Source organism: Pelodiscus sinensis, chromosome 2 (assembly GCF_052426305.1).
Source record: "Pelodiscus sinensis isolate ZL-2025 chromosome 2, ASM5242630v1, whole genome shotgun sequence".
Lineage (NCBI taxonomy): Eukaryota > Metazoa > Chordata > Testudines > Trionychidae > Pelodiscus > Pelodiscus sinensis.
Genome location: NC_143053.1, coordinates 25,481,840 through 25,509,735, shown reverse-complemented (window position 1 = coordinate 25,509,735; position 27,896 = coordinate 25,481,840). Strand labels below are relative to the sequence as shown.

Genomic DNA, 27,896 nt, shown 5'->3' with positions numbered 1-27,896 from the left:
GGTTCGAACAAGCCGGCATTTAAAAATGGCGCCGGCCGGCTTATGCAAATGAAGCCCGGGACATTCAAATCCCGGGCTTCATTTGCAAGTGCGGTATGCCTACATTACCACCCTAGTTCGAACTAGGGTGGTAGTGTAGACATACCCACGGGGAGCAAAGCTGCGGAGCACGCGGGCAGCGGACAGCCCAGACGTGCCGCGGCTGTCCCGCTGCCAGCATGTTCTGCGGCTTTGCTTCCCGTCTCCCTGGTCTGCTGGAGACCAACAGACCAGGGAGACTGGGAGCAAAGCGGAGCAAAGCCGCGGAGCACGCGGGCAGCGGACAGCCCAGATGCACCGCGGCTGTCCCGCCGCCGGTGTGCTCCGTGGCTTTGCTCCGCTTTGCTCCCTATCTCCCTGGTCTGCTGGTCTCCAGCAGATCGGGGAGACACGGAGCAAAGCCACGGAGGACCCGGGCGGCGGGACCGCGGTGCGTCTCGGTCCCCCGCCCGCGTCTCCTTGGTCTGCTGGGGGAGGGGGGCGCAGCTAGTATGCCCCCTCCCCCAGCAGTCCAGGCTTTTCTCTGGACGCCTGTGGTAGAGCAGCTGGGGCACTGCCGGTTGGTCCCGCAGCGCCGCTCTGGGCGCTACTGGACCAACCCGGCAGCACCCCAGCTGCTCTGCCCCGGGCGTCCTGATTCAGCCGCTGCTGGTCAGTTTCAGCAGCGGCTGAATCAGGACGCCTGGGGCAGAGCAGCTGGGGTGCTGGTGGATTGGTCCAGTAGCGCTGAGGAGCGGCGCTACTGGAGCAACCCAGCAGCACCCCAGCTGCTCTGCCCCAGGCGTCCCCAAGTCAGCCGCTGCTGAAACTGACCAGCGCTGACTACAGGAAGCCCGAGGCAGAGTTGCTCTGCCCCGGGCTTCCTGGAATCAGCTGCTGATCAGTTTCAGCAGCAGCTGACTTGGGGATGCCTGGGGTTCTTAAGTTGAATCTGTATGTAAGTAGGAACTGGCATCCAGATTCAGCCTGTTGAAACTGATCAGAGGCTGATTCCAGGAAGCCCGGGGCAGAGCAACTCTGCCTCGGGCTTCCTGTAGTCAGCCACTGGTCAGTTTCAGCAGCGGCTGAATCTGAACACCAGTTCTGACTTACATACAGATTCAACTTAAGAACAAACCTACAGTCCCTATCTTGTACGTAACCCGGGGACTGCCTGTATACAGTGACTAGTAAAATGGTCCCCTAACGCCTGGTTGAGGCCTGTTGGCACTCCTGTAAAAGAAATAAATCATAAGGGGAAAGGGAATGCAGCTATGTACTGTTCACATAGGGTATGTCTACACTACCCCCCTAGTTCGAACTAGGGGGGTAATGTATGCATATCGAACTTGCTAATGAAGCCCGGGATTTGAATTTCCCGGGCTTCATTAGCATAAAGCCGGCGCCGCCATTTTTAAAAGCCGGCTAGTGCGAACCCCGTGCCGCGCGGCTACACGCGGCATGGACTAGATAGTTCGGATTAGGCTTCCTAATCCGAACTATCTGTACGCCTCGTTCCGAACTATCTAGTCCGTGCCGCGTGTAGCCGCGCGGCACGGGGTTCGCACTAGCCGGCTTTTAAAAATGGCGGCGCCGGCTTTATGCTAATGAAGCCCGGGAAATTCAAATCCCGGGCTTCATTAGCAAGTTCGGTATGCATACATTACCCCCCTAGTTCGAACTAGGTGGGTAGAGTAGACATACCCACATAGATCTCAGTAACCTGTTTCAGATTAACTGCAATAATTAATTGTTCTTGTCCCCTACTTTTCTGAAACATTTGCAGCAACATTCTATTGGGGGATAGGAAGAAAGAGTTCTTTACAGCAGCCGCTAGCGCCAACCTGGGTAAAAGGAGAGTTTTCTTTCTTTCCCGGCTGAGTTAGCAGGGAGGTAAACAGTGGTTTGATTGTTTCAAGCAAATCAGGCTGTTTTAATCCCTTTTCTTCTGTACACGTGTGTGTTTGCTTTCCCTGACTGAGTCAGCAACCTAAGGCAAAGTGGTCGGCTTCTGATGTGTGCAATAAGGATTGCATCATTTCATCGGGAGAAAATAGTGCCATAAAACTTCCAATATCAGAAACCCAGCAAGCCACTGTTGGATGAATTAACAATGCCACCAGCCATAAGACAGTAGTTCCTCTTGTTGTGGATTTATCAACAAGATATTATTTTAACGTGTTATTTTTAAATCTTTGGCAGAGATTTCTCCTTAATTGAGAGCATTTTTGTCATTTCCAAAAAGGGAAGGAACATTTGAGGAAAAGTTTTTATCATGGCCACCACAAAGGGTCTTGAAAGAACTTGTCTTGTGGCAGACAGAGGCACCAAGAAGTACTCCTTAGCTCTAGACAGGTAACACAACCCTCTATGTCTATTTCACTTTATATTTCTTTGCCTTTGAAAATACGAGCCAGTTAATCTGCAGATATTACTACTGAATTTAAAGTATTCATTACTCTGAATCTCGGACTATATATAAGGATGCTATTGCATTATTTTTAAAATGGTATTGTTTGGTGTCCACCCATCTCCAAACTTTCTCATTAAATATTTGATTAAGACATTAGAGATTAGTTTAATAGATCTGCATCTGCAATGATTTAGCTCTCTCTACTGTTGAACCCAGTGTCTCCTACAATATTTTATATGCTTAGTATATTTATGGTAGTATGAAAAATCCCATTGATTATAATGTGCTTTTAGGCTGACTCATAATAGTGTTATTGACACTTTGTTGAGTCCAGGATCTTTCATGCGTCAATGTCTAAATAATTAAGGGATTGATCCTGCAAAATCTTACTCATATTATTAGCTGATTGGACTTGAAGTCAATGAACCTACTCATGTGATTGTGGTTTCCTCGTGGGGGATATGGGTTTATTTGAACAAGTATTTTGTAATCCTTATAAATAGAATGAAGGCCTTATCCTGTATTCTCTGCACTCCCAAAGCTCTGATGGGCAAGGAATGAAGGATTGGATTATATATTAATTGAGAATTGATGGGTATTTATTCTTAAATGCATTTAATTTGTGAATTAAATGGTAATACTTTTTAGTTTGGGATTTTAAACATGAGTATAAATGTCTACCAGAAAATAGCTTTAACTTCAAACTGATTTTTATCCTTCCTTCTGCTTAGGAGCAGCAAATATTTTGAATAAAATAGCAGCACTGCTCCAGTTTAGCACTTCTTGGCATTTTCATTATCTCATTGCCTTTCACGTTATTTATTGCTTGGGTCTCTTAAAATGTGTTGGGCAGAAACTTGGTAGGGAATCTGTCAGTTCTAATGAAAATCTTTCCCTGTGTCTTTCCATTGTGGCCACCACCACCATATATTAATGCTTTAAATATCTGATTGTTGCTTTAATATTATTTACATGGTTGCATAAATATATACGACACTGTCCAAAAAATCCTACAGCAATAATATTTTGTTGAACCCCATTCTCCATATGTTGTGTAACTTGTACCAGTTACCGAGGAATCTCAATGGTGATTTATCATTGAACTAAAGCAGTTTAGAAGAGATCTTCATCCTTACTCTGGCTACTTTGCATCTGGACTCTAAAAGCCCTGGGTCTGATTGGGGGACTGCTAGAGACAACCATAAGACTGCCTTCCAAGCACTCTTTCACAAGTCCTGGTACTAGGTGCTGTGCCAGGACAGGGCAGGACAGGACTGGGGGTGGGAGGAGCATTTTGGGGATGGAGCCAAAGCATTTGGTCTTGGGAGGCTGATGTAGGGCCGTTTAAATTGTGCAGCCAGAACAGAAAAGTTCAAGTCTTTATGCAGCTGTTATCTCTTGGTTTACATTGAGACTGTAAGCTTGTGGGAGCAGAAACATTTTTTGGTCTGTCTTTGCACTGTGCCTAGCACAATAGGATCTTGGTCCATGAGTAGGTGGATTTTATGAGCTGAGGAGTAAAGTTTCACATGCAGCCAGCCCACAAAATCTAACTGAACAAAACAACTGCAGGCAAAATGACTGCCAATTATAGTAAACTTCTGATAATCTGGCACCTTTAGGACTCAGGGGATGCCAGATTATCAGATATGCTGGACTATCAGCAGTGGGGGCTATGAGGGGTCTGGGATGTGGTGGGGGGGGATGCCACCCCAGACCCCTCATAGTCCCCACCATATGATAGTCCGGCTCTGCCACAGGCGTCCCCGATTCAGCCGCCACTGGTCAGTTTCAGCACCGGCTGAATCGGGACGCCTGGGGCAGAGCAGCTGGGATACTGCTGGGTTGGTCCTGTAGCGCCGAGGGGCGGCGCTACAGGACCAACCTGGCAGCACCCCAGCTGCTCTGCCCTAGGCTTCCTGGAATCAGCCATTGGTCAGTTTCAGCAGCGGCTGAATCAGGGACACCTGGGGCAGAGCAGCTGGGGTGCTGCCAGGTTGGTTCTGTAGTGCCGCCCCTCAGCACTGTGGGACCAACCCAGCAGCACTCCAACTGCTCTGCCCGAGGCATCCCCAAGAGCAGCTGGGGTGCTGCCGGGTTGGTCCCGCAGCCTCGAGGTGCAGCACTACGGGACCAACCCGGCAGCACCACAGCTGCTCTGCCCTCGGCTTCCCCGATTCAGCTGCTGGTCAGTTTCAGCAGCAGCTGAATCAGGGAAGCCGGGTCCAGAGCAGCTCCAGTTGTCCGGCTGCCTGGAGCACTTCCGGGTTCCCGATGGTGCCGGACCATCAGGAGTGCCGGAATATTGGATGCCGGGCCAATGGAGTTTTACTGTACATATCTAGTACAAGTGTTAGCCAGCTGGTCAGGCCTGCTGATGAGGGTGAGGGCAAAGGGGGCAATTGCCCTGGGGCCCAGTGATTGTAGGGCTCAGGGCTCCTGGCCACTGCTATTGTGGCAGCAGTGGCAGCTGGAGCTCTGTGCCTTGAAATTGCCTCTGGAGCCTTCCACCTCACTCTTCCACCCATGGCCTCGCTCCTTCTGGGAGCACAGAGCTACCTCCCCCTCTTGCCCAGAGCCCCAACAATTCTGGCAGCCCCTGCAGTTGATTTATACAATGCTTCCTTTTGCACCTACACTACTGAGGAAGTAAGAGGAGACCTGTAGATAGGCAGACTAATAATATGTCCCTGAATGACTTTAAAACATCCAATGTTATATGCAATGTAGTTGTAGCCATCTTGGTCCCAAGATATTAGAGAGAAGAGATATTACCTTACCCACCTCATCTCTTTAAAAACCATCCAAGTTTAGAATGACATCAATTAAAATCAGCATGGAACCTGCATAAAGAAGGTGAACATAGTTTTGATGAATTATTTCTAAAGGTAGTTCCATTACTATTTCAGACATAGGTAAATATGATTTTCCTTTGTGGGGGAGGTGTTGCCTCTGTAGGCAGATTACTGGTTCTGGTTTCATTTCTCTCACTGGAGTTCTAATACAGGCCTGTGAGGAAGGCAGCTGAACCCACCAGCTTGTAGATCAAGCCACTGCACACATCAAATAAAAACTAAGAAAAGGAAACTGTAATCACACTTATTAATGACTTGTGTTGGTTCTGCACTATGTATTAATGTATTAATATAATTCTTATTCACTCTTTCCAGGCGTAACTCAGTAGGTGCCCCTCCATGGCTTGTACTCCGATTGCCTTTCCTACCAAGCAAAAAAGAAGATGAAATGGAAAAAAAGATTGTTTTAATTTTGGATTCTGTGTGTAATGTATCTGTGCAGAGAGCTAAAGCTCAAAGGCTGTGTCTCACTCTAACACATAGGTTTATGGTTTGCCTGAACTGATCTGTGCACTGTTAGTTCTAGTTCTCTACATCTAAAAATCGGCCTGTTAGATTATTTTAATTAGTAGGGAGCTGCTACTGAAGAACCTGTATTCACTGCAATTGGCAGGGGTCTTCGGAATACATTTGGCCAGATTATGTTCTCTCTTACTCTGGCTGACTTCAATAGGATTGGAAGATACTCAGTGCCTCTCAAAACCAGACCATTAATTTAGAGGTCTAATTTAAGAGACATAAATGTGTCAATGTTTGGCTTTACTTTTTTGCCTCAGTTTACCAATCTGTTCAATGGGGTCTACAACAAACTGCTTACCAACCTGATAGTGATTTTCTGCGTTTGCATTAGCTGATGTTTGTAATGTGCTTTGAAGATTTAAAAGGACCCCCCCCCCAAAGAATGACTCAGTTCTTGACAGCAGAAGAAGGGTTTGTTGGCTGAGAAATCTGCAGAGGTAATTTTGGCACCCCACTCTAGCATACTGCCAAGCAAATTGCAACTCAAGTCCTCGAGATATTTTTAACTTTCAGTGCCAACCAATGAAAATCAGATTAGGGGAAAATTAATTTCTTTTCCACACAAAATACAGAGGAATGCTGGGATTTAACTCCAGAGAGAAAGAGAGAGAGAGAGAAACTTGCATGCTGTGAGCTCTAGGGGAAAGTAAGTAAACTGTTTAACTCAGCCATCTGGAATTAATCAATTTCTGGTACCTTCTGGGTCTAATTCATCAGCAAAACAGTATGTTTTGAGTGACACCGTTGAACATGAGAAAGCAGATGAATATAAACACAAAACAATGGCAGATTCTTGTAGAGGGCTGGCCCTCAGGGTGCTGGTTGGCAGGACAACATAATGCCAGATGTGATTCCTGTTCCGAGATGGCTTACCCACAATTTATTTGTTGCTATGGGAAAATAGCAAAGAGGAGGAAGAAAACAAGGAAGAAGTAGCTCCACTAAGAGAGCTATAAATTTAACCAGCTGCTCTTCCAGATAAGTTCTGTGGAAATATGTACAGGGAATAGGTTGTCTAGGCTAGGCAAGCTAAGAGACTGGTAGACTTGGTACATGCCCACCTCAGAAAGTTTGACTAGGAAAAGAAACTGACTCTGAGAAACACAGAATACATAGAAAACCAAACCCATGCTGATAATTGCTAGGCTTAGAGAACAAGGGAAATTCCTGGTAAATGGGCTGACAGATATTGTACTCTAGATTTGCCTCTTCTTTGTCTAAATCCACTTGGTGAAGGAAGGGGAGAGGGAAGTTTTCAGGGATACAAAAAGGCTTCTTCCTCGTAGAATGAGGATTACCAATGCCAGAAAAACCCCTCTGTTCTTTCAATTTTCTTGCGGAAAAACGTAATTGAAGTGTGGACTTTCCTCACGTTTTGTTGAAAAAATGGCTGTTTTTCGGACAAAACTCTGTAGAGTAGACATACCCTGACATGCCCTTTGTGCTGGGGTGTGTGTGCAGTCACTGAGTATAGGTACCACTGGCTTTACACCACTGAGAAATTCTCTCTTGGCTAAATATGACCATTTTCCAGCCCCTCCGCACCAACCAGCTAGCATAAAGGGGTGAAACCAGAGCAAAGAATCTGTCACTCTGCCTTGATCACTTGTTACTGGGAAAGCTATTTGATCAAACAATCCATGGCGAGGCATAAAATTATTTTCAAAATTTGGTCTTGAGAGATTCTAGCGATCTTACTATTTCAAAAATAGCACAGGAAATGCTGCATAAAGCCAGTAAGATCAATGTGCCTCCTGAAATTATGGGCCTTTTAACTCAATCTACAAGATGCCCGTTAATCCCAGCTACAAATCCTTCAGTGCAGGGAATGTGAAAACAGTCTGTTATTACCAGAATGTAGTTAAATCCAGGTCTGCATCATGTCTCTGAGCTAATTTCAGACTCAAAACAATAGGGGAGTTTATTACATTTCAAGACTTTCATTACATTAAATTCCAAGACAGTAATGTGGCACGTCAACATTCACAGACTGCAGAGGTCTCAGAGGGGTAGCCATGTAGTCTGTAATTAAAAAAACAACAGTGGCCCTGTAGCATCATAGGGTATGCCTACATTACCCTCCTAGTTCGAACTAGGAGGGTAGTGTAGACATACCCTTAGAGACTAACAAAAATATATAAATAGTATCATGAGCTTTCGTGAGCACATCCCACTTCTTCAGATGACAAATATGGAGTATATGATTTTATACATTTTACATATGTAGCATTGGGAAGAAATAGCTGGCTATCATAGTACATGCCTGCCAGTAGCAATTCAGGCTGTATGGCAGGGGAGTTTTATTGTTGGATTTATTATACTGTTATAATATTATACTATTATATTGTTGGATTTATTTAGCAGTATGGGTAATAAGCAGGAAGAACTGGAATTGCTAACCAATAAATACAACTATGATATCATTGGTATTACAGAAACCTGGTGGGATGGAACGCATGATTGGAATGTTGGTATGGAAGGATACGGCTTGCTCAGGAAGGACAGACAGGGAAAAAAGGGAGGAGGGGTTGCCTTGTATATTAAAAATGTACACACTTGGACTGAAGTGGAGATGAACGTAGGAGATAGCTGTGTAGAGAGTCTCTGGGTTAAGCTAAAAGGGGTAAAAAACGAGGGTGATATCATGCTAGGAGTCTACTACAGACCACCTAGCCAGGTGGAAGAGGTGGATGAGGCCTTTTTTAAACAATTAACAAAACTATCCAAAGCCCAAGATTTGGTGGTGATGGGGGACTTCAACTATCCAGACATATGTTGGGAAACTAACACAGCGAGGCACAGGCTATCCAATAAGTTTCTGGACTGCATTGGAGACAACTTTCTGTTTCAGAAGGTTGAAAAAGCTACCAGAGGAGAAGCTGTTCTGGATTTGGTTTTAACATATAGGGAGGAACTAGTTGAGAACTTGTAAGTGGAAGACAGTATAGGGGACAGTGATCACGAAATAATAGAGTTCATGATCTTAAGGAAAGGTAGAAGGGAGACCAGCACAATTGAGGTAATGGATTTCAGGAAGGCAGATTTTGATAAGCTCAGAGAATTTGTAGGTAAGGTCCCATGGGAAGCAAGACTGAAGGGAAAAACAACTGAGGAGAGTTGGAAGTATTTCAAAGGGACGTTGTTAAGGGCCCAAAAACAAACAATTCCGCTGTGTAAGAAAGATAGAAAATATGGCAAAAGACCAGCTTGGCTTAACAAGGAGATCTTGCATGATCTCAAAATAAAAAAGGAGTCATATAAAAAATGGAAACTAGGACAACTAACAAAGGATGAATATAGGCAAGCAACAGGGGAATGCAGGGGCAAGATTAGAAAGGCAAAGGCACAAAATGAGATCAAACTAGCTACAGGCATAAAGGGAAACAAGAAGACCTTTTATAAATACATTAAAAGCAAGAGGAAGACCAAGGACAGGGAAGGCCCACTGCTTAGTGAGGAGGGAGAAGCAATAACAGGGAACTTGGAAATGGCGGAGATGCTCAAAGACTTCTTTGTTTCGGTCTTCACCGAGAAGTCTGGAGGTGTGCCTAACGTAGTGAATACAAGCAGAGAGAGGGTAAGTTTAGAAGATAGGATACACAAAGAACAAGTTAAAAATCACTTAGGAAAGTTAGATGTCAGCAAGTCACCAGGTCCTGATGAAATGCATCCCAGGATACTCAAGGAGCTGATAGAGGAGGTACCTGAGCCTTTAGCTATGATCTTTGAAAAATCATGGCAGACAGGGGAGATTCCAGAAGACTGGAAAAGGGCAAATATTGTGCCCATCTATAAAAAGGGGAATAAGAACAAACCAGGAAACTACAGACCGGTCAGTTTAATGTCTGTCCCAGGGAAGATAATGGAGCAGGTAATTAAGGAAATCCTATGCAAACACTTGGAAGGTAATAAAGTGATAGGTAATAGCCAGCATGGGTTTGTGAAGAACAAGTCATGCCAAACTAAGCTGCTAGCTTTCTTTGATAAGATAACGAGCCTTGTGGATAAGGGAGAAGCGGTGGATGTCATATACCTAGACTTTAGTAAGGCATTTGATACGGTCTCGCATGATATTCTTATTGATAAACTAGGCAAATATAACTTAGATAGGGCCACGATAAGGTGGGTGCATAATTGGCTGGATAACCGTAGTCAGAGAGTTGTTGTTAACGGTGCTAAATCCTGCTGGAAAGGGATAACAAGTGGAGTTGCGCAAGGGTCTGTTTTGGGACCCGTACTGTTCAATATCTTCATCAATGATGTAGATATTGGGATAGAGAGTACGCTTATTAAGTTTGCAGATGATACCAAACTGGGTGGGGTTGCGACTTCTTTGGAGGATAGGGACATAATTCAAAATGACCTTAGCAAGTTAGAGAAATGGTCAGAGGTAAACAGGATGAGGTTTAATAAAGAGAAATGCAAAGTGCTCCACTTAGGAAGGAACAATCAGTTCCATACATACAAGATGGGAAGCGACTGTCTAGGAAGGAGCATGGCAGAAAGGGATCTAGGGGTCATAGTGGACCCCAAGTTGAATATGAGTCAACAGTGTGATGCTGTTGCAAAAAAAGCAAATATGATTCTAGGTTGTATCAACAGGTGTGTTGTAAGCAAAACTCGTGAAGTCATTCTGCCGCTCTACTCTGCACTAGTTAGGCCTCAGCTGGAGTACTGTGTCCAGTTCTGGGCGCCACATTTCAAGAAAGATGTGGAGAAATTGGAAAGGGTACAGAGAAGAGCGACAAGAATGATTAAAGGTTTAGAGAACATGACCTATGAAGCCAGGCTTCATGAACTGGGCTTGTTTAGTTTGGAAAAAAGAAGATTAAGGGGGGACATGATAGCGGTTTTCAAATATCTAAAAGGGTGTCACAAGGAGGAAGGAGAAAATTTGTTCCTCTTGGTTTCTGAGGACAGGACAAGGAGTAATGGGCTTAAAGTGCAGCAGGGGAGGTTTAGATTGGACATTAGGAAAAAATTCCTAACTGTCAGGGTGGTCAAATATTGGAATAAATTGCCAAGGGAGGTGGTGGAATCTCTCTCTCTGGAGATATTTAAGAACAGGTTAGATAGACATCTGTCAGGGATGGTGTAGACGGAGCTTGGTCCTGCCTTGAGGGCGGGGGGCTGGACTCGATGACCTCTTGAGGTCCCTTCCAGTCCTATTATTCTATGATTCTATGATTCTATGATACCAGAAGCAGCTGCTGCAGCAGTAAATAGTTGCTGCAATAGGTGGAGCTGAAGATGCATAGTGATTTCTATTCTAACCCCTCTTGGCCAGTGTCTAGTCCATCCTAGCCCTGCTCATTGCAGGAAAAGGAGAAGAGAACAAAGACACTTACAAAACTATTTTGGAGCCATGCTACAATCCATTGGTGATCTTCCAGAAAACACCGTCCTGGCCACTATAGCGATAGATGCTCTCTATACCAATATTCCACACAAAGATGGACAACAGGCCATCAGGAACAGTATCCACAATGATGTCACTCCTGGTGGCTGAGATTTGTGACTTTGTCCTCACCCACAATAGTTTCTGATTTGGGGATGATTTATACCTTCAAGTCAGTGACAGTGCCATGAGTACCCACATGGCCCGGCCACAGGTACCAGCACAGCTCCACATTATGCCAACATTTTTATAGTTGTCGCAGTAGAATGCTTCCTCAGGTTTCATCCCTAAGTGTCCCTCCTCTACTAACACTATCTTGATGAGATCTCCACCATCTGGACTCACAGGAAGGAGAACACTTGAAGAATTCCACTGGCATTTCAACAATTTCCACCCCATCATCAACCTCAGCTTGCACCGGTCCACACAAGAGATCCACTTCCTTGACACTACAGTACAAATAAATGATAGTCACATAAACACCGCACTATACTAGAAATCTGCTGCCTGCTATTCTTACTTGCATGCCCCCAGCTTTCATCCCGAATACATCACACAATCCATTGTCTATAGCCAACCCCTAAAATTACAACAGCTTTTACTCCAATCCATCAGACAGTGACAAACATCTACAGGATCTTTATCAAGCATTATTAAAACTACAGTACCCACCTGGGGAAGTGAAGAAACAAATTGATAGAGCCAGACAGGTATCCAGAAGTCACTTATTGTAGGACAGGCCCAAGAAGAAAAGTAACAGAACATTCCTGACCATTACCTACAGGCCTTAGCTAAAACCTCTCCAACACATCATCAAGGATCTACAACATATCCTGGAAGAATATGCCTTTTAACATAGGACTTGGGAGGCAGGCCAGTCCTACCTTACAAACAGCTCCCTAAGCTGAGGCAAATATTCACCGGCAACTACATAGCACACAACAGAAACACTAAGTCAGAAACCAATCACTGCAACAAACCATGCTGCCATTTCTGTCCACAGATCTGCTTTAGTGATACCATCATCGATCCTACCCACATTAGCCATACCATCAGGGGTTCATGCACCTGCCCATCTTCTAAAGTGATATGTACCATTATATGCCAACAATGCCCCACTGCTAGGTACGTTGGCCAAGCCAATTTGTCTCTATACAAAAGAATAAATGAATACAAATCAGCCATCAAGAATGGTAACATTCAAAACCAGTAGGAGAGCACTTCAATCTCCCTGAGTACTCAGTAACAGACTTGAACGTTGCCATACTTTAGCAAACAAACAAATAAACAAAAAAATTTAAACCTTCAAAAACAGATGTCAGCATGAAATTACAGAGCTGGGATTCAGAGGCAAACTTGACAATATCAGACAGAGTCTGAATAGAGACTGGGAGTGGCTAGCACACTAAAAAATGTAATTTTCCTTTTTTTTTATTCACATCGTTCTCATCAATTGTTGGGAATGGGCCATGGCCACCCTGATTGAATTGACCTCGTTAGCACTGGTCTTCCATGTAGTAATGTAACAAATCCATCTTTGCATGTGTATATATCCCTGCCAAACTGAAGGCTCCACTTCGGGGTCTGATGAAGTGGGTTCCAGCCCATGAAAGCTTATGCCCATACACATTTATTAGTCTTTAAAGTGCCACAGTACTCCTCATTGTTTTAGCAATGTTTGAGTATGAAACGAGTGGATTAAATTAAGTTTTTCCATTATAAAAAAGGAACTGCGGCCCCTTTAAAAAACGATCCTACCAAAATTGCTGGAAATAGAAAACTAAATTTTTCCATGGATCTAGCCCTCGCTGAGGAGACATGCTATTTGATTTGGTCTGCATTTGCCAGACTTTCTGCAAGTCATGCTGTACATTTGCATGGAGCCTTTTGTTTTGTTTTTTTGCTTAGCTTGTAATGTGCACATCTTAGAAAGGCGGCACTGTGCGTGGCTCATTTATGTGTGTAATGAAAAGTGCACTGAAGCAGGACATAAAAATGGAAATCTCATGCAGAACAAACTGAAGTTCATAATTTCTTAGACCCTCTCCCTGCATAGCCCTTACTCATGTGAGTAAAACTTTCATGTGAGTTGTCCAACTGAGATTCAATGAGGCGTTGGGCTTCAGTGATTAGCACATAGCGATGGGATTGCAGGAGTATACCCCTGAATAGTAATAGCTTTGTCATCTTCTGGTTCTTTCAATTTCTTAGGATAGCACTGCAGCAGAATAATTTAAATAAAGGGGAATGCCAGGAAGAATCAGAGGATATTGAAGATAATCCCCTGTACCACTGCCATAGCCACTCTACGGCCTATGAGAACAGAAAAATAGAACAATGTCAAGCCAAGCGGAAGCTTTATGCAGCATCAATAATTTGCCTCATCTTCATGATTGCTGAAATTATAGGTGAGTACAACTCTGTGTTTTGCCATCAAGGAAATTTCATATTGTTCTCAAGGTCAGTGATGTTGAGCCCTTTCTTCATTATAGAAGGGTGAACCAGCTGGGAAAAAAATAACTAATCCCAGACATCTCATCATCTCCAAGTTAAAAAAAAAGGGTTAACTTTTTTAGTGAATTTTTCAAAACTTAGGTGTGACTGTGTTTTAAGGATTAAGGTGGGATCTGGAAATGGAGGGAACAATCCGAATACTGCACTGGTTTGATAGTTTAAGCCTGTCTCAAACCAGGAGAGTTGTAGAATTTTTATGAGACAGTCTCCTATCCTATTTCCAAATCTTATCACCTCTGGATCAGATTCAGAATTTGATGTTTATCCAAGCTTGGCAGGCCTGCAAACATTTGAGGATCACCCACCAGTAAGATTTTATATAAAACAGATGCAAGGTAACAGTCTCTAGGGTCATATTCATCATTTGTGTCACTCCACAGAAGTCAATAATTATATCAGGATGGATTTAAGCATCAGATTTGACTGCTGGTTTGTTGTTGGATGAGTGGATTGGAGGTGGCTTGAGGATGACAATTATGTTTAGCAATAACTTTTGAAAGTTTTAAAATATTGTATTTGTTCTGCATTAAAAATAAAGCAACCCCCTGTGAAGGTTTTCATGAACACAGAATTGGGTTGAAATGTCCACCTTCAGACTAAAACCTAAGCTTTTCAATGTGGAAAGGGGCATGCTTGTTAGAACACAGGCCTGTGAGAATCAGTTTACTCTAAATCAAACAGACCAGAGAGCTGGAACTTGGTCTCACACCTCCCAATCACTAGCCCTTAAATACCAGGACATAGAATGGGAGAATCAATAGCACTCTTTCAATGGAAACATTGTCTAAATTGGTATGTCTGCAGTTTTGATGAAGCAGCATTTTCTGGCAAAGTTTAATTTTGTCAAAAATGTTCCAGCCAGCTCTAAAGTGAGTCCAGCTGGCAGTATTTTATTCCACAATTAAAGAGGCCTTGTTCATAGGACCTGTCCCCTGATAGTCATACTAATTTTTCCTTAGCTATCTCCCATAGCAACTATGTCCCCTGGAGTCACTCTAAACAAGTTCTCTCCCTCCTTAATATTTATATCCCACTGATACTTGTGTGCAGTTATGTTTTCATCCCTTCTTTACCTTCTCCTTTTTAGCTGTTTGTATAGCTAAGTTATATATATTTATTTACTTCAGTATTTCCTCAGAAATCAGTCCTTCCAGCCCTTAAATTGTTTTATGGGGCTGCTTTGACTTTTCCCCAATAAAACAAATCCCAACTTTCTCCATACCATAATAAAGATATCTGAGAGGTGCGGATGCATTTATTTTTATAAATCCAGGGAAAGCTTCATCGCCTATGCCAGTGAGAGATTTTGGAGATGTGGTAGGGTGCACTGATGATGCTGTGTGTGAGGTGAGCACAAGGTGCATGCCATATCAGCAATATCTTGTGGTAGCATGAGGAAGCATGCTTAGAAACCTGTGCACTTGAAAGGGTTTTTTCCACACCTGTCCCACATAGTATAGTAGGGGACAGTTAGGGAAGGACTATGGAATCCATGCTTACATAGATCTAGTACCCCTTGAAACCCCATGAAATTACAGGGATTGTCTGCTATTCTAGCCCTCATGTCTTTAGGATGAAGCCAATGGTTTAATTATTAAAAAAAAGTAGATAAACTAACCTAAACACAGTTACCCCTCTATGACTTTTAGCCTAAACCACACTTTGTATTCCCAAAATGAAAAGGTGGTTAGCTCTGTTTACCTCTGACTACAGTACTGTCTGGAGCTGTGGGTATTGAGAAACTGAACTACAGGTTGAACTCCAGGACTCTCTGGTCCTGCAACAGCCAAGGTCCAGCATGATTTTAGTTAGCCAGATATCCATTTATCTTGGGTGTGGCCAAGTTTCCTGCAGTCCGATACAGTTTGTTTACAGCCACCCGCCCTGGCTCTCAGTATTTTGTGCTGTTATTTAGCTCTAATTTACACCTAAATGTCTTCGATGGGCACAGAAAGGAGTGGAAATGTGGGTAATGCTGCTAGACGGTATTGACCTCCTTCTGTGGTTCGGCAAATTCTCTGGTTTGGCATCAGTCAGGCCCTGAGAGTGCTGGATTAGAGAGGTTCAACTTGTATTGTCTTCTGTCTTTGTTGTCCATTAAAGGGTGAATTATCTTCCCCAACTTTTTTACCGTCTTCCCACACATACACTTTACGTGAATAAATTTCTTGTGGGTCAGGTGTATTTCAGCAGGTGAAAATTGGTGCATGCTATTTGTCTCCATGCAATAATATCCAGACACAGAAGTAATGCTTTGTTAACAAAGCCATTTAAGCAGTTGGCTTAAGTTTGGTGAATACAGCAATGCTAGAGGATAATTGGAAGGACAGATGATATGTTAACAAAATGTTTCCTTTTTCTTAATGAATTGTTCAGATTTTTGCAGTGACAGCTAAGTAACAGGCTTGTTTCAGAACATTAAACTCTGACAAACCAGTTATTAACTGCAGTTACAGACAGCAGTCTATGGGGATTATGGCAATTATGAACCATACATTTAATTTTTTTAATCGTTAGGCTAGACAGCCTGTGCTATAATATTGACCACTAAATGACTGAAAATTTATATTGCTTTGTAGTATACAAAGCAATAAACAACCACTGTGAGTACTAATCAGTCACAAAGCCATTTGCTGGGAGTATTACCACAAATAAATAAACTGCATAACTATAGTACAAGACTTCCTTTTGAAAGTAAAGAACATTTTATCTTCCCATCCTCTCTTTACCTCTTTTTAACTGTTCGTTTAGCCAAGTGGTTTACAACCTGTGGTCTATGGACCCCCCCAATAGGGGGTCCACGAAAAGTTTTAAAAGTAAGGATCAAGACCACCACATTGGGCCCAATCCTTATTTTTCTTTTCCTTTTCTTCTCCCTGCTCCCCCTCCCCCACGCAGCACCAGGGCAGGGAGAGGCAGTAGCTATGTGCACCGGGATGTGGCTTGATTTTGATCCTGTTCTCTGGAAGCTAAGGGAGCATGCAGAAAGTACTTGTATGCCATGCATGCCTCTCACACCTGGCTAGTGTGTGAGAGGCATGCACAGGATGCACGTACTTTCCCTTCACTCCCTTAGCATCCGGGGAATAGGATCAAGCCATGTTCTGGTGGGCATGGCTCTCCCCTCCTCCTCCTCTCCCCCCAACCACACACCTCTGAAGTTCCGCCCTTGCCCCTTAGCCTCCCAATATTTCACCCTTGAGGAGCTGGTAGCTCCAAAGCTCCTTTTGGCAATGAGAACTTCCTTGCTCCATGGATGAGCAGTGAACAGAAGAGACAGGAGCTGAGGAAGCAGTGCAGGTGAATAGCAATCAATGGGACGTGAGAAGCTCCATGCCCTGCAGTCTGCGCAAGCAACCCTCAGCCCACGCTTGTCCTGCTGACAAGCTGTGACTGTACATTGGAGTTGGCTTATTAACGTCAGTCACTTTTTATCATTTTTTCTCCTTTTTGATGTCACCCCCCTCTAATCTTTCAAAAGCTATTAGAGTGGTGGGAAGGGTTTAGTTGGGCTAGCAAAAATGGATCTTTGAGAGGGGTCTGTGGAATTTGAATAGATTGAAAAGGGATCCGAATGCTTGAAAACTTTGGGAATCACTGGGTTAGCCAAATTATATATATTTTCTTCAGTATTTCCTTAGAAATCAGTTTTTCCAGCCCTTAAATAGTTTTATGAGGCTGCTTAGAATATTCCCCAGTAAAGCAAATCTCATCTTTCTCCATATCATAGATATGCATCTCAGAGGTGTGGATGCATTTATTTTTGTAAATCCTGGGACAGCTTCATCACCTATGCCAGTGAAAGAGGAAAATACTCCTCTAGGCAAAACTGATGTAAGCAGCTAAAAAGGGGATTACTTGTGGGGGAATACTGCACCACTGTAAAATACAGAGTCTGTGCAGAAATTAATGTTCTGCATGGAATTTTTCTTCCACCCCTTGAAATGGACTGCAAAGCTGCTGGCCACCACTAGGGGCTGCTGGAGATTGCAGAGTCCAGTTTGCAAATAGAAGACACTGCCAGGGAGGAATGGGAGGAGGAGCTGGAGGATTCACAGCACCTGCAGTTTCTGGCATGCCCTGGAGGAAAATAGGGTGTAAAAGGATGTTGCAGCATTTTGAGGTCTGTATGACAGGTTAAGAGAAAAACATCTCATATTCCAGCTTCTTGTGGTTGCAACATGTTGCATGAAGATGTGGCATGTCATTGTGTTAAATAGACGTTTACCTAGAAAATGTCTATAGTGTATCTTTGGGTGATGTATCACAACTGAAAACTTGTGGGAGAGGAGGGCCAGGGGAGGGAGGGACCGAGGTGCCATAAGTAGGCTTTGGCCAGGAGTCACTTACCTAGGCAGCTCCTGGCCTGCAGCCCAGCAAGTTCCTCAACCAGGCTCCCTGACTTCCATGCCCCTGCATACTGGTCCAAGCATCTCCCATTGTCCAGTTTCCAGTCAGTGGGAGCTGTGGGACTGTGCCGGGGTCTTACAGAAACACATGGCCATTGCAGTGGCTTCTCTGAGCAGTGTGCGGAGGTGAGGCAGGCAGGGAGCCTGATTGAGGCTCTAGGGTGGCTGGCCAGATCCAGCGACTCCTGCTATAGCCCATAGGTGTCACACACTGAAAGCAAGTCCTACTGAAATAAAATAAGTTTAATTAAAGTTTTAATAAGTTTAATAATAAGTGTAATGTGACAAATGTAAAACTCCCTTCCCCTATCAAAAATACTATACTGTTTATCACATAAATAGGGCTCAGAATTTACTATCTTTCTTTTGGATCCTTCCTATTTACCATTGTTCACTGTCTTTGAATTGCTCTAAATTATGCCAGAGAACAAACCTGGCACCCAGTCAACCCATGGACAAACATCTCAGACACTTCGCCAAAGGATTAATGCCCACAAAACAGATATCAGACAAGATCACAAAGAGAAAACAGTTTCTTGCCACTTTAACCAGAAAGGACACTCTCTCAATGACTTAGTCACCTGCATTCTGCTACAAAGACCTTTTACATCTGCACTTGAAAGGGAATCCTCTGAACTGTCATTCATGTTAAAATTCGACACTTGCCAACAAGGACTTAACAAGAATTTGAACTTTCTCACCCATTACCAAGACAGTTTCCCCAATTATCACCTGTAATACCATTAACTCACAAACATCCCACTCTCCCTACCTTTAATATCAGCAATTCACAGACACTTACCTTCCTTCCTCCCCCTTCCCACCCCCCCGAATCCCCCTTCTGTTCTGCAATGTGATTTGTCCTTTTCATATTTGTTCATTTTTTTTAATTGTATCCTTTGGTATATATGGTTGTGACTACTTTCTTCCACTATTTGATCTGAGCAAGTGGGTCTGGCCCACGAAAGCTCATCATCTAATAAACCATCTTGTTAGTCTTTAAAGTGCTACATTGTCCTGCATTTTGCTTCAGTAGCCTGGGAAATTCACACATCTCTGGGCACCTCTGAGAGGCAATGTTTCCCCACTCGCACACACAGAGTCTGAGTGTAGGAAAGAAACTTTTAATGAAAAAGAGGGAGAAGTAACATGACATTAACTTGGGAAAACACCACAAACAGAGTTCATAACCAAACCACAAGTACATGTCCCAGCTCAAGTGGATTGAGCAATGTGCTGTGCCTCTCAGGCTCACAAATCCAGCACTATAAGTGTCCCATTCACAACCTTTCTCCGTACCCCACTCCTAGTTGCGGCCCTTGGTCAGGGCAGACCAGAGCTCAGAGGTGATTTTCAGAGCTCACCTCCCACCCTTGGGGGGGGGGTGGCAATAGGAGACATCTCACCCACTCCATTGGTCACTCACCACTGCTCCTTCCAGCTGCTCCCACTGGTCACCTGCCGGCTGCTTCCTCCTGCCAACTACCCTGCTGGCCTCCTGCTGCCATTCCCTCCGGCCGCCTGCTGGCTGTGTGCTGACATCCTCCCTGCTGACCACCTGCTTCTGCTCCCTCTGGCTGCCTGCTGGCCATGTGCTCCTGCCAGCTGTGCTGCTGGCTGCCTGCTGTTGCTCTCACAACTGCTGGCACCTGCTCCTGCCAGCCATCCTGCTGCTTCTTCCATGATGGGTCTGGCTCTGGGCTAAACCTAGGCTATGTCTACAGTGCCTCCTCTTGTGCAAAAAAATATGTAAATGAGGCAAAACGTGGAATATCACTACATCTCATTTACATAATGAATGAGGTTCCGCTTTTGGGCAAGAAGCTTTTGTGCAAAAAGAGCCGTCTACATGGCTCCTTTTTGCGTAAAAAACCCCTCTTGCACGAGAGCTGCTCTTCCTCTTTTTTTCAGGAAGAACGGCTCTTGCACAAGAGGGGATTTTTGTGGAAAAGCATCTTGCGCAAAAATGGAGCCTAATTAATTATGCAAATGAGATGTGGTGATATTCCACGCTTTGCCTCATTTGCATTTTTTTGCGCAAGAGGGGGCAGTGTAGACCTAGCCCTAGTGCTTTCAGCTCTCAGTGACTTCAGCTCTTGGCCCACCACATAGGCTAGCCAAAAGATTCCTGCCACTTATTTATTTAAGATTATTTATTTAAAATAATAAAAAGATCCCCCCCCTATGGAATCTGTTTTAGTTCTATCCTTAGAACAGGGGTGGGAGGAAGAGAGACAGGTTGAACCAGTCTTATAGCTCACACCTGGAGTGCATGTAGCCTGCCTGTCCAAGATCCTTCCCCCCAATCCAATCCACTTGAGTCTGAAAGGGAAAAGCTTGTCCATCCTAGACTCTTTACAATGACAGTGTTTCTCCTGCAAGCACTGGTGGTCATATTTTACAATCCCTACATTTAGGGTTAACACGGTTTGTGACCTTACAACAGCCAAATTAGATACAATAGGCAAAATGCCATTCTAACAATTGACCATTCTTCAGGCCTATGGCAGTGGCTGAACTGGATTTACATAACCACAGCCAGGATTTCTTTCCCATTCCAGCATGAGCATATCAACAGTTGAATACCTTGCTGGGCTAGACAACTAAGTGAGCATAACCACACCCGGGACTCCTTTCCCCTTTCAGCTGGCTGCATTGAAAGCAGTGGTTCAGACTCTGCTTACATACTGTTATGCCATACATTAACATCATAAATGAAGTTTTCCTTAGCTTTACAGCAAATAAGATCTTGGATATATGGCCTATTATAAGCACGTTTTTGTTTTATGCAGGTGGACAAATTGCTGGAAGTCTTGCCGTGATAACTGATGCAGCACATATCTTGGTTGACTTGACAAGTTTCCTGATCAGCCTTTTCTCATTGTGGTTATCCTCTAAACCGTCCACTAAACGGTTAACTTTTGGATGGCACAGAGCAGGTACCAAATGTACTGTCATATGACCATGTAAAACAGAAAAGGCAATTCATCATAACAAATACACTGGAAAGTATTCTGAGATCAGGCACAAGCCCACAGGGCTCATGAAGCTAATCCATTAATATTCTGAAAGCTCCAAAGATGCATCAGAAATTTAAAACAGCACATTATGGAATTTCAGAGAAGAGTAGAGTATAACACTGGAGAACATTACGGACAAAAAGCACTATTTAGGACTTGCTACTCATATCTTAAATACTGCATGTGACATGGCCACCTCATCTCAAAAAAGATATATCAGAATTGAAAAGGGTTTGGAAAAGGGCAAAAAAATGACTAGAGGTATTAACTGGTTGCCATATAAGGAGAGATTAATAAAATTGGGACTTTTCAGCTTGGAGTACAGGATACTAGGATATATGGATCTTTGGTCAAACCCAGTATGGCTTTACTTATGTTCTTATGAATGTTCCCATACAAATTAACCAGACTATGCAATTGCTTAAAGTTCAGTACATACTTAAGATTTGCAAAATCAAGACTTATGTATATCATACTAGCATACATTTCCTCTCAAGTCGAGTTAATCATCTTGACTTTTCTCTATTTCCCTCCGTTTTCATGGAATCATAAAAATGGAAACAAAGGAGAGTCGAGACCATAAAAAACAAACAAAAAAACCCCAAACCCACTATGGATGAAATCCCGGCTCTACAGATGTCAATAGCAAAACTCCCACTGATTTTATTAGGGTTCTGATTTTCCCCTATATCTTGGCGAATTGAAGGTATAAGCTCCAGCTATATGTATTTGGAAATACATACACAATTTGCGCATGTATTTAATTTACAAACACACTATTCACGCATATAACACACGTGTAAATTAAATAGCCACACAAATTTTCTTTAGGTCATAGCAACTGTATATATGATAGCATTTAGTACACATTTGTTGCCACATGTATTTAACAAGTAGAGCTGTGCAAAGAGTATAACATTTTAAAAAATCCCTCAAAACCAGCCTTATCTGAGTTTGACTTGCATTCAGGAACAGTCTAAGGGTTTGTGCAATTGTGCGCTCCATTTGATATCTGCAAACTCGAGCTTTCAATTCTATACTGCATTTTAATTTCACATGGTGTTTTTGGGGCAATTGGGCAGAAAACCCAATGTGCACTGCACATTATCCTGTTTTGTGAACCAGCAGACATTCTGCCAGCCCATTACAAATCCATAATTCCCAAACCATGCCTGCAACAAGAGTCGACCCAGAGGAAACTGGATTTATTTGAAACCAACATGGGTTGGGACCTGCAAACACATCAGCATTACTTCTAATGGTGAAAAAATTGTGACTCTGAGGCTATGTCTACATTGCAGAATTTTTTTCGAAAAAAATGGCAGTTTTTCAGAAAAGACTTCATTTATGTCCAGACTGCAATCGCGTTCTTTCAGAAAAAAATCAAAAGAACACAGGGTTTTTTCCGACGCTGGTAAACCTCTTTCTATGAGGAAGAAGCCTTTTTCCGAAAGGCTGGATGTGTGGATGGGGAAGAGGGAGTTCTTTCGAAAGACGAGGAAAGAAGAAAAAGCATAGGTGCTCTGGTGGCCATTCTATCCATAGTAATCACAGCTTAAATGCGAGATTCATTCAGTATGGACGCTATCTTTCAAAAAAGCAGATCGCTTTTTCGATGTGCTTTGGCAGTGTGGACGCTCTCTTTCGGAAGAAGTTTTTTCGGATGATCTCTTCCAGAAAAGCTTTTACTGAAAGAAGCCGGAGGTCTGGAGGTAGCCTGAAAGTGGTAGCACTAATCCGTTAGCTAAATTCTTGCATTTTATTTTATATGCCTTTGAAATTCAATTATTTTAATCCCTAGAAATTCTGGGTGCTTTGATGTCGATGCTAATCGTTTGGGTGGTGACTGGTGTGTTGACATATTTGGCTAGCATGAGACTGCTGCACCCAAATTATGAGATTGAAGCTACAGTGATGCTCATTACTTCTGGTTGTGCAGTGATAGCCAATATCATGTAAGTTGTCTTTTTTGTATACAAAATACTTAACCATTCTGAGATTTCCTGGCAATATATACATATATTTACACGTAAGGTGGCAACCGCTTACCTTTTTCTCTAAAGAATGTGATACCGAAGTGTTTGTTGCTGTTCTATCAGACAGTCTGATCTCACTGATGTTTGGAGCATTGTATTGTTTCTCTTTCAGATTAAGTCTGATTTTGCACCAGACTGAGCACGGACATAGTCACACAACACAAGCCAATGAACATATTTCAGCTTCTCAACAGAAGCCAGCTTTGGCCAATGCCAGTGTGAGGGCAGCTTTTGTGCATGCCATCGGAGATCTATTTCAGAGCATTAGTGTGCTAATTAGTGCACTTATAATATTCTTTAAGGTCAGTTTTATTGGGTTTACTCACCTTCATAGCAATTAAGGATGCAGTTATTTTCAAAACACTGTCATTATTTCTCTGTCTTAATGATATATATATTTCTCTATCTTGATATATATTGTAATTTAATCAAGTTATGTTCATTTCTGGGAATAAAATGGCTGTTGAGAGCACAACATTTTTTTCCTGGGGTTAAGCCAGAAGGAACATATTGTGTGTTTTTCCTCCTTCATCTTTAGCGGCCTGAGATCTTAAAGAATAATTCAATCAGAAAACTGTCTGTTAACTCAGCTGTGCTGGGTCTGTACTGGTTGAGAATATTAGCAATGGTTATTGTGTTAGATAAATGGATTATATTAGATTTTGATTAGTTCTTTTAAACTGTCAGCCAGAAACTGAAATTTTAATCAAGTGATGTACTTATATTTTTTTAGCCAGAATATAAAATAGCTGACCCAATCTGCACATTTGTGTTCTCTATCTTTGTTCTGGCAACAACCATCACAATTTTAAGGGACATTTTGCTTGTGTTAATGGAAGGTAAGAACTTTTATATGCACACTAGTTATTTCTAGAATAAATATTATTCTGTGTCTTTCTCTCTAATACTTATAAACACAGCCAAGGATTTAAAAAATAGATAAGTTGGGCTCTTAAATCTAGGTTTAGTCCTCTAAATACTTGGCCTTAATTTGAAAAATGTTGGACAGAGAACATTTCCCATTGATTTCTGCCCAGGTACCTAAAAATGCATTCAGAAAACCAACTTTAGGCACTCGTTATTTAAGAAAATCTTCACCACTCTTCATGGAAGAAATACATTTTTTCTATATGTACATTGTGTTGAAAATCTCAAAAATGTTAGTTATTGAAATTGTATGAAATTATAAGTGCACTGAATTTTTGAATTTCAAGCCCTAAATTACAATCTTAATTTGTACAGAAAGTTACTAAATTGTATGCATAAATTGGGTATTCATATGTTTAAAGTGGCCATTTTCACATTTATCTGGTCATCTAGGTGCTCAAATAGCCAGTCAATACATATATTCCTGGCAACTGTGCATGAAAATTAGAAGTGCAACTGGATATTTGACTTTTTTAAAAATTGGACCTTTAGTGCATTAGATGGTGAACACGAAAATCTGAATTGAACTCTATTTTAAAATAAATGTTTAGAGAACTTAATGGATACTAGATGGTAAATTATTCTACAGGCTGAACCTCTAAAATCTGGGATTCTCTGATCCAGCAACATCTGTGGTCCGGGAAGACCACGGATATTGCTGGACCAGAGAGACTCAGCTGGCCAGGTTCAGAAGGGAAGCCTGGGCTGGGCTGGCAGTGGGGAGCACAGCCCTGCCCAGGGCTGATAGCAAGAAGCGCAGCCCCAGTCGGGGTTGGAGGCAACAGGGTCAGCAGCCAGTGGCCAGAAGTGCAGCCCTCCTGAGGCTGGTGAGGTGGGGGAACACATCCCCGCCCAGGGCTGCCGCAGTGGGGGAAACAGCCTCGTTCAGGGCTGGCAAAGCCCCAGGTAGGGCTGGTGGTGGGGAGCGCAGTCCCAGTCAGAGCTGGAGGTAGCAGGGCTGGCAGCCAGGAGCATAGTCCTGGCCAGGACTGGATGCAGAGAGAAGAGTCCCAGCCAAGACTGGAGTCAATGGGGCCAGTCCTTATCCAGGGCTGGCGCACTGGGGGATGCAGCCCCGGTTAGGAATGGCATGGTTCAGGGGCTGGAGGCAGCGGCAAGCAGGAGGGAGCACAGCCCCAGCTGGAAGTAGAGCCTACAGTGGGGTAGGAAGCCTTGACCTCCCCTTTTCCAACAAACTCCATGGTTCAGGACCACTTAAGTCCTGAGGGTGCTGGACAAGGGAACAAGACAAAGCATATCTGTGAAAGTACTTAGAAAATAGTTTGCTAATTCTGCTTTTCATGTGACTCCCTTTTTCAATTTCAATTTCTCAAATGTTTACATATAGTTCTGCAGTGTGAGTTATGTGAACATATTGGAGAAAATAATTTGGCCCTGCATTTTAACACTGTTTAATTTGGACATTGACTGACTTATGCTAAAACTTGGAGCCCATATATTCCATCTAAATTAATACAACAATTCTAAATTGGCTTTTACCATTCACAGAAGGTTTTGATACTTCTCTGAACATCTGTTCAATGTGCAGTGGCAGTTTTAGCAATACTAGGAGCCATCAGGAAAGGGAAAAACAAAATATCACAATGCCACTCTAAATCCATGTGACCTTGGGCATGTCACTTAGGCCAGGTCTACAATCATAGGGAACATCAAATAAGATACACAACACCAAGTACATTATGTAGCTGGAGTTGAAGTACCTTATTTTGTGTTTCCTGCCATCCCCACAGTGGGAGACTGACAGGAGCATTTGCTCCTGTTGGCTCTCCTTACTCCTACACAAGCAGGAGTGCCAGCCACCAGCAGGTGTGCCATCTGAGTTCGATTTAGAGAGTCTTAACTAGACTTGCTAATTGAACTCTAAAAGATTAATCATGGTGGCAGCAGCGATCTTCCATTTAGTGTAGACATGGCCTTAATCTGACCTGTTACTTCTTATTTGTAAAATAAGGGTTAGTGAAGATAAAAAGACACCAATGCTTGCGAGTTGCTCAGTTACTATGGTATAAATACCCTGGAAGGTGTCAAAGTAGATGAATGGAATGATTAATAAACACTCTACTCCTGTAAATAAAGCAGACTTTCATAAGCCTAACTCTAAAATCTATTTGCATTTATTGCTCCATCAAGCTATATTCTAAAGGGTTACATGTAACCACAGACAAAATTTAACTTCATATTACACACAAAAATAGAGCCCTCTATGGTCCCTGTTGTTTTTATAAGAAAAAACAAACCTAATTCAGTAAAAATTCAGGGGCCTATCTGTGTGTTTTCTAGTTAAATATAGTTCTTATTTAATCAAAAGGCATATTTCATCCTCTATAGGAACACCCAAGGGATTTAATTATGATGCGGTGAGAGAGAGAATTCTAGCTGTCAACAAAGTAGAGTCTATCCACAACCTTCATCTCTGGTCTCTAACAATGAATCAAGTTATTCTGTCTGCTCATGTTGTTACAGGTCAGTAAATTTCTGTAAACAGGCAATAATAATTCAGCTGAAGCCAAGACAGGTTAGTCTCTCCTGATTACGATACAACTGCTTGTCTGTATCTAGTGTTTGTTGAAACAAATGTTATCATTTTAAAAGAAATAAAAGCAACAACAACCCTCCTAATATTTTTATCAAATATTATTGTTAAAATATTTGGATTGTCTACAACAACATAGGGCACAAGCTTGCTGTTCAGACTGTTGTAATATAGTTTCAGAGGGGTAGCTGTGTTAGTCTGTTTCAGCAAAAACAACACATTTTTCGTCTTTAAGGTGCCACCGGATTCTTTGTTTGTGTGAGTTTTAATATAGTTGTTAAAATGTAAGTTGGAAACAGAAGTAAATCACCCAAATGTTTGCAAATAGTTTCACTAATCACCCAGTCTTAAAAGCATTCCAGTGTGGCAATTTTTTGTTCCTCTTCTACAGAAGACACAGTGGACAATCACCAGATCCTGAAAGAAGTTACTCAAGTTCTCTTTGACACTTTCACCTTCCACTCCATCACCATTCAGACTGAATCACAAGCAAATCAGAAGCCTGACTGCATCTTTTGTCAAGATCCAAAGGATTAAAGCAGCCAGTGCAGCTTGTTGAACTATTAATTACACATTTAATAGGTCAAAGGGTGCGGTGTGCTGGTTGCACATACTCAGCTAGGCAACAAACCATAATTAATTGAACTGACAGGATCTGTCACAGAGTGCAGTACACACTTTCACTTGTTCTTTGGTGCCATTTACCATGAAGAGACCAAGCCTTCAGGCCATTTGTCAGTTGGATGATATGTGAGCCAGTGGTTACATTCAATTACAAGAACGTGTATCTAAATTATTCTTGACTAAAGACAACTGGCTGGAGTTAAAATAACATTTAAGAATATCTGTTTGTAAAGAAAGGTCACAAAAATTATGCAGCCTTCAAATTATTCTCAGATGAATTATCCCTCCATGATTGGTTGAAATCTGACAATTGTCACAGCAAAACTCAATACCACTACTCAGGAGAAAGAAGCACAAAGAATAAAAAAGATCAGTGCCTAATGGATATCCTGCATGTTGCCTGCTAAGACAAGTAACAGATGTGGCACATTCTATAACAGTAACCAAAAATGTCTAATTCTATACATATCAGGTGAATTTGTGTAATTGTCAGTTAGCCTACAGCAACTAAAGGTTTTTTTGTTGGGGTTTTTTTTTTTGTGTGAGATTAGAAGCGTATCCTCCATAGTTGTTGCATAGAAAAACAGTCGATTCTCTCTAATCCGGCAA

The 27,896-nt window shown here is 42.6% G+C and overlaps 1 protein-coding gene across 1 annotated transcript; it reads left to right on the top strand.

Annotated features, from left to right (window-relative positions):
• The first annotated feature begins 2,027 nt into the window (after positions 1–2,027).
• Positions 2,028–27,896, top strand: SLC30A8 (solute carrier family 30 member 8). Its single transcript, XM_089775979.1, has 8 exons — positions 2,028–2,373; positions 13,415–13,611; positions 20,919–21,065; positions 22,948–23,101; positions 23,295–23,484; positions 23,916–24,021; positions 26,459–26,593; positions 27,055–27,896. Exons 1-8 carry the CDS (start codon positions 2,294–2,296, stop codon positions 27,198–27,200), a joined length of 1,155 nt encoding a protein of 384 aa, XP_089632105.1. The 5' UTR covers positions 2,028–2,293; the 3' UTR covers positions 27,201–27,896.

Excerpts from the sequence above, each read along its gene's own strand:
- SLC30A8 (XM_089775979.1), top strand. The coding sequence starts at position 2,294 with ATGGCCACCACAAAGGGTCTTGAAAGAACTTGTCTTGTGGCAGACAGA. Across the intron at positions 21,066-22,947 it reads TTTTGGATGGCACAGAGCAG|AAATTCTGGGTGCTTTGATG; the intron begins GTACCAAATGTA and ends TTTAATCCCTAG. Across the intron at positions 23,102-23,294 it reads GCAGTGATAGCCAATATCAT|ATTAAGTCTGATTTTGCACC; the intron begins GTAAGTTGTCTT and ends TTTCTCTTTCAG.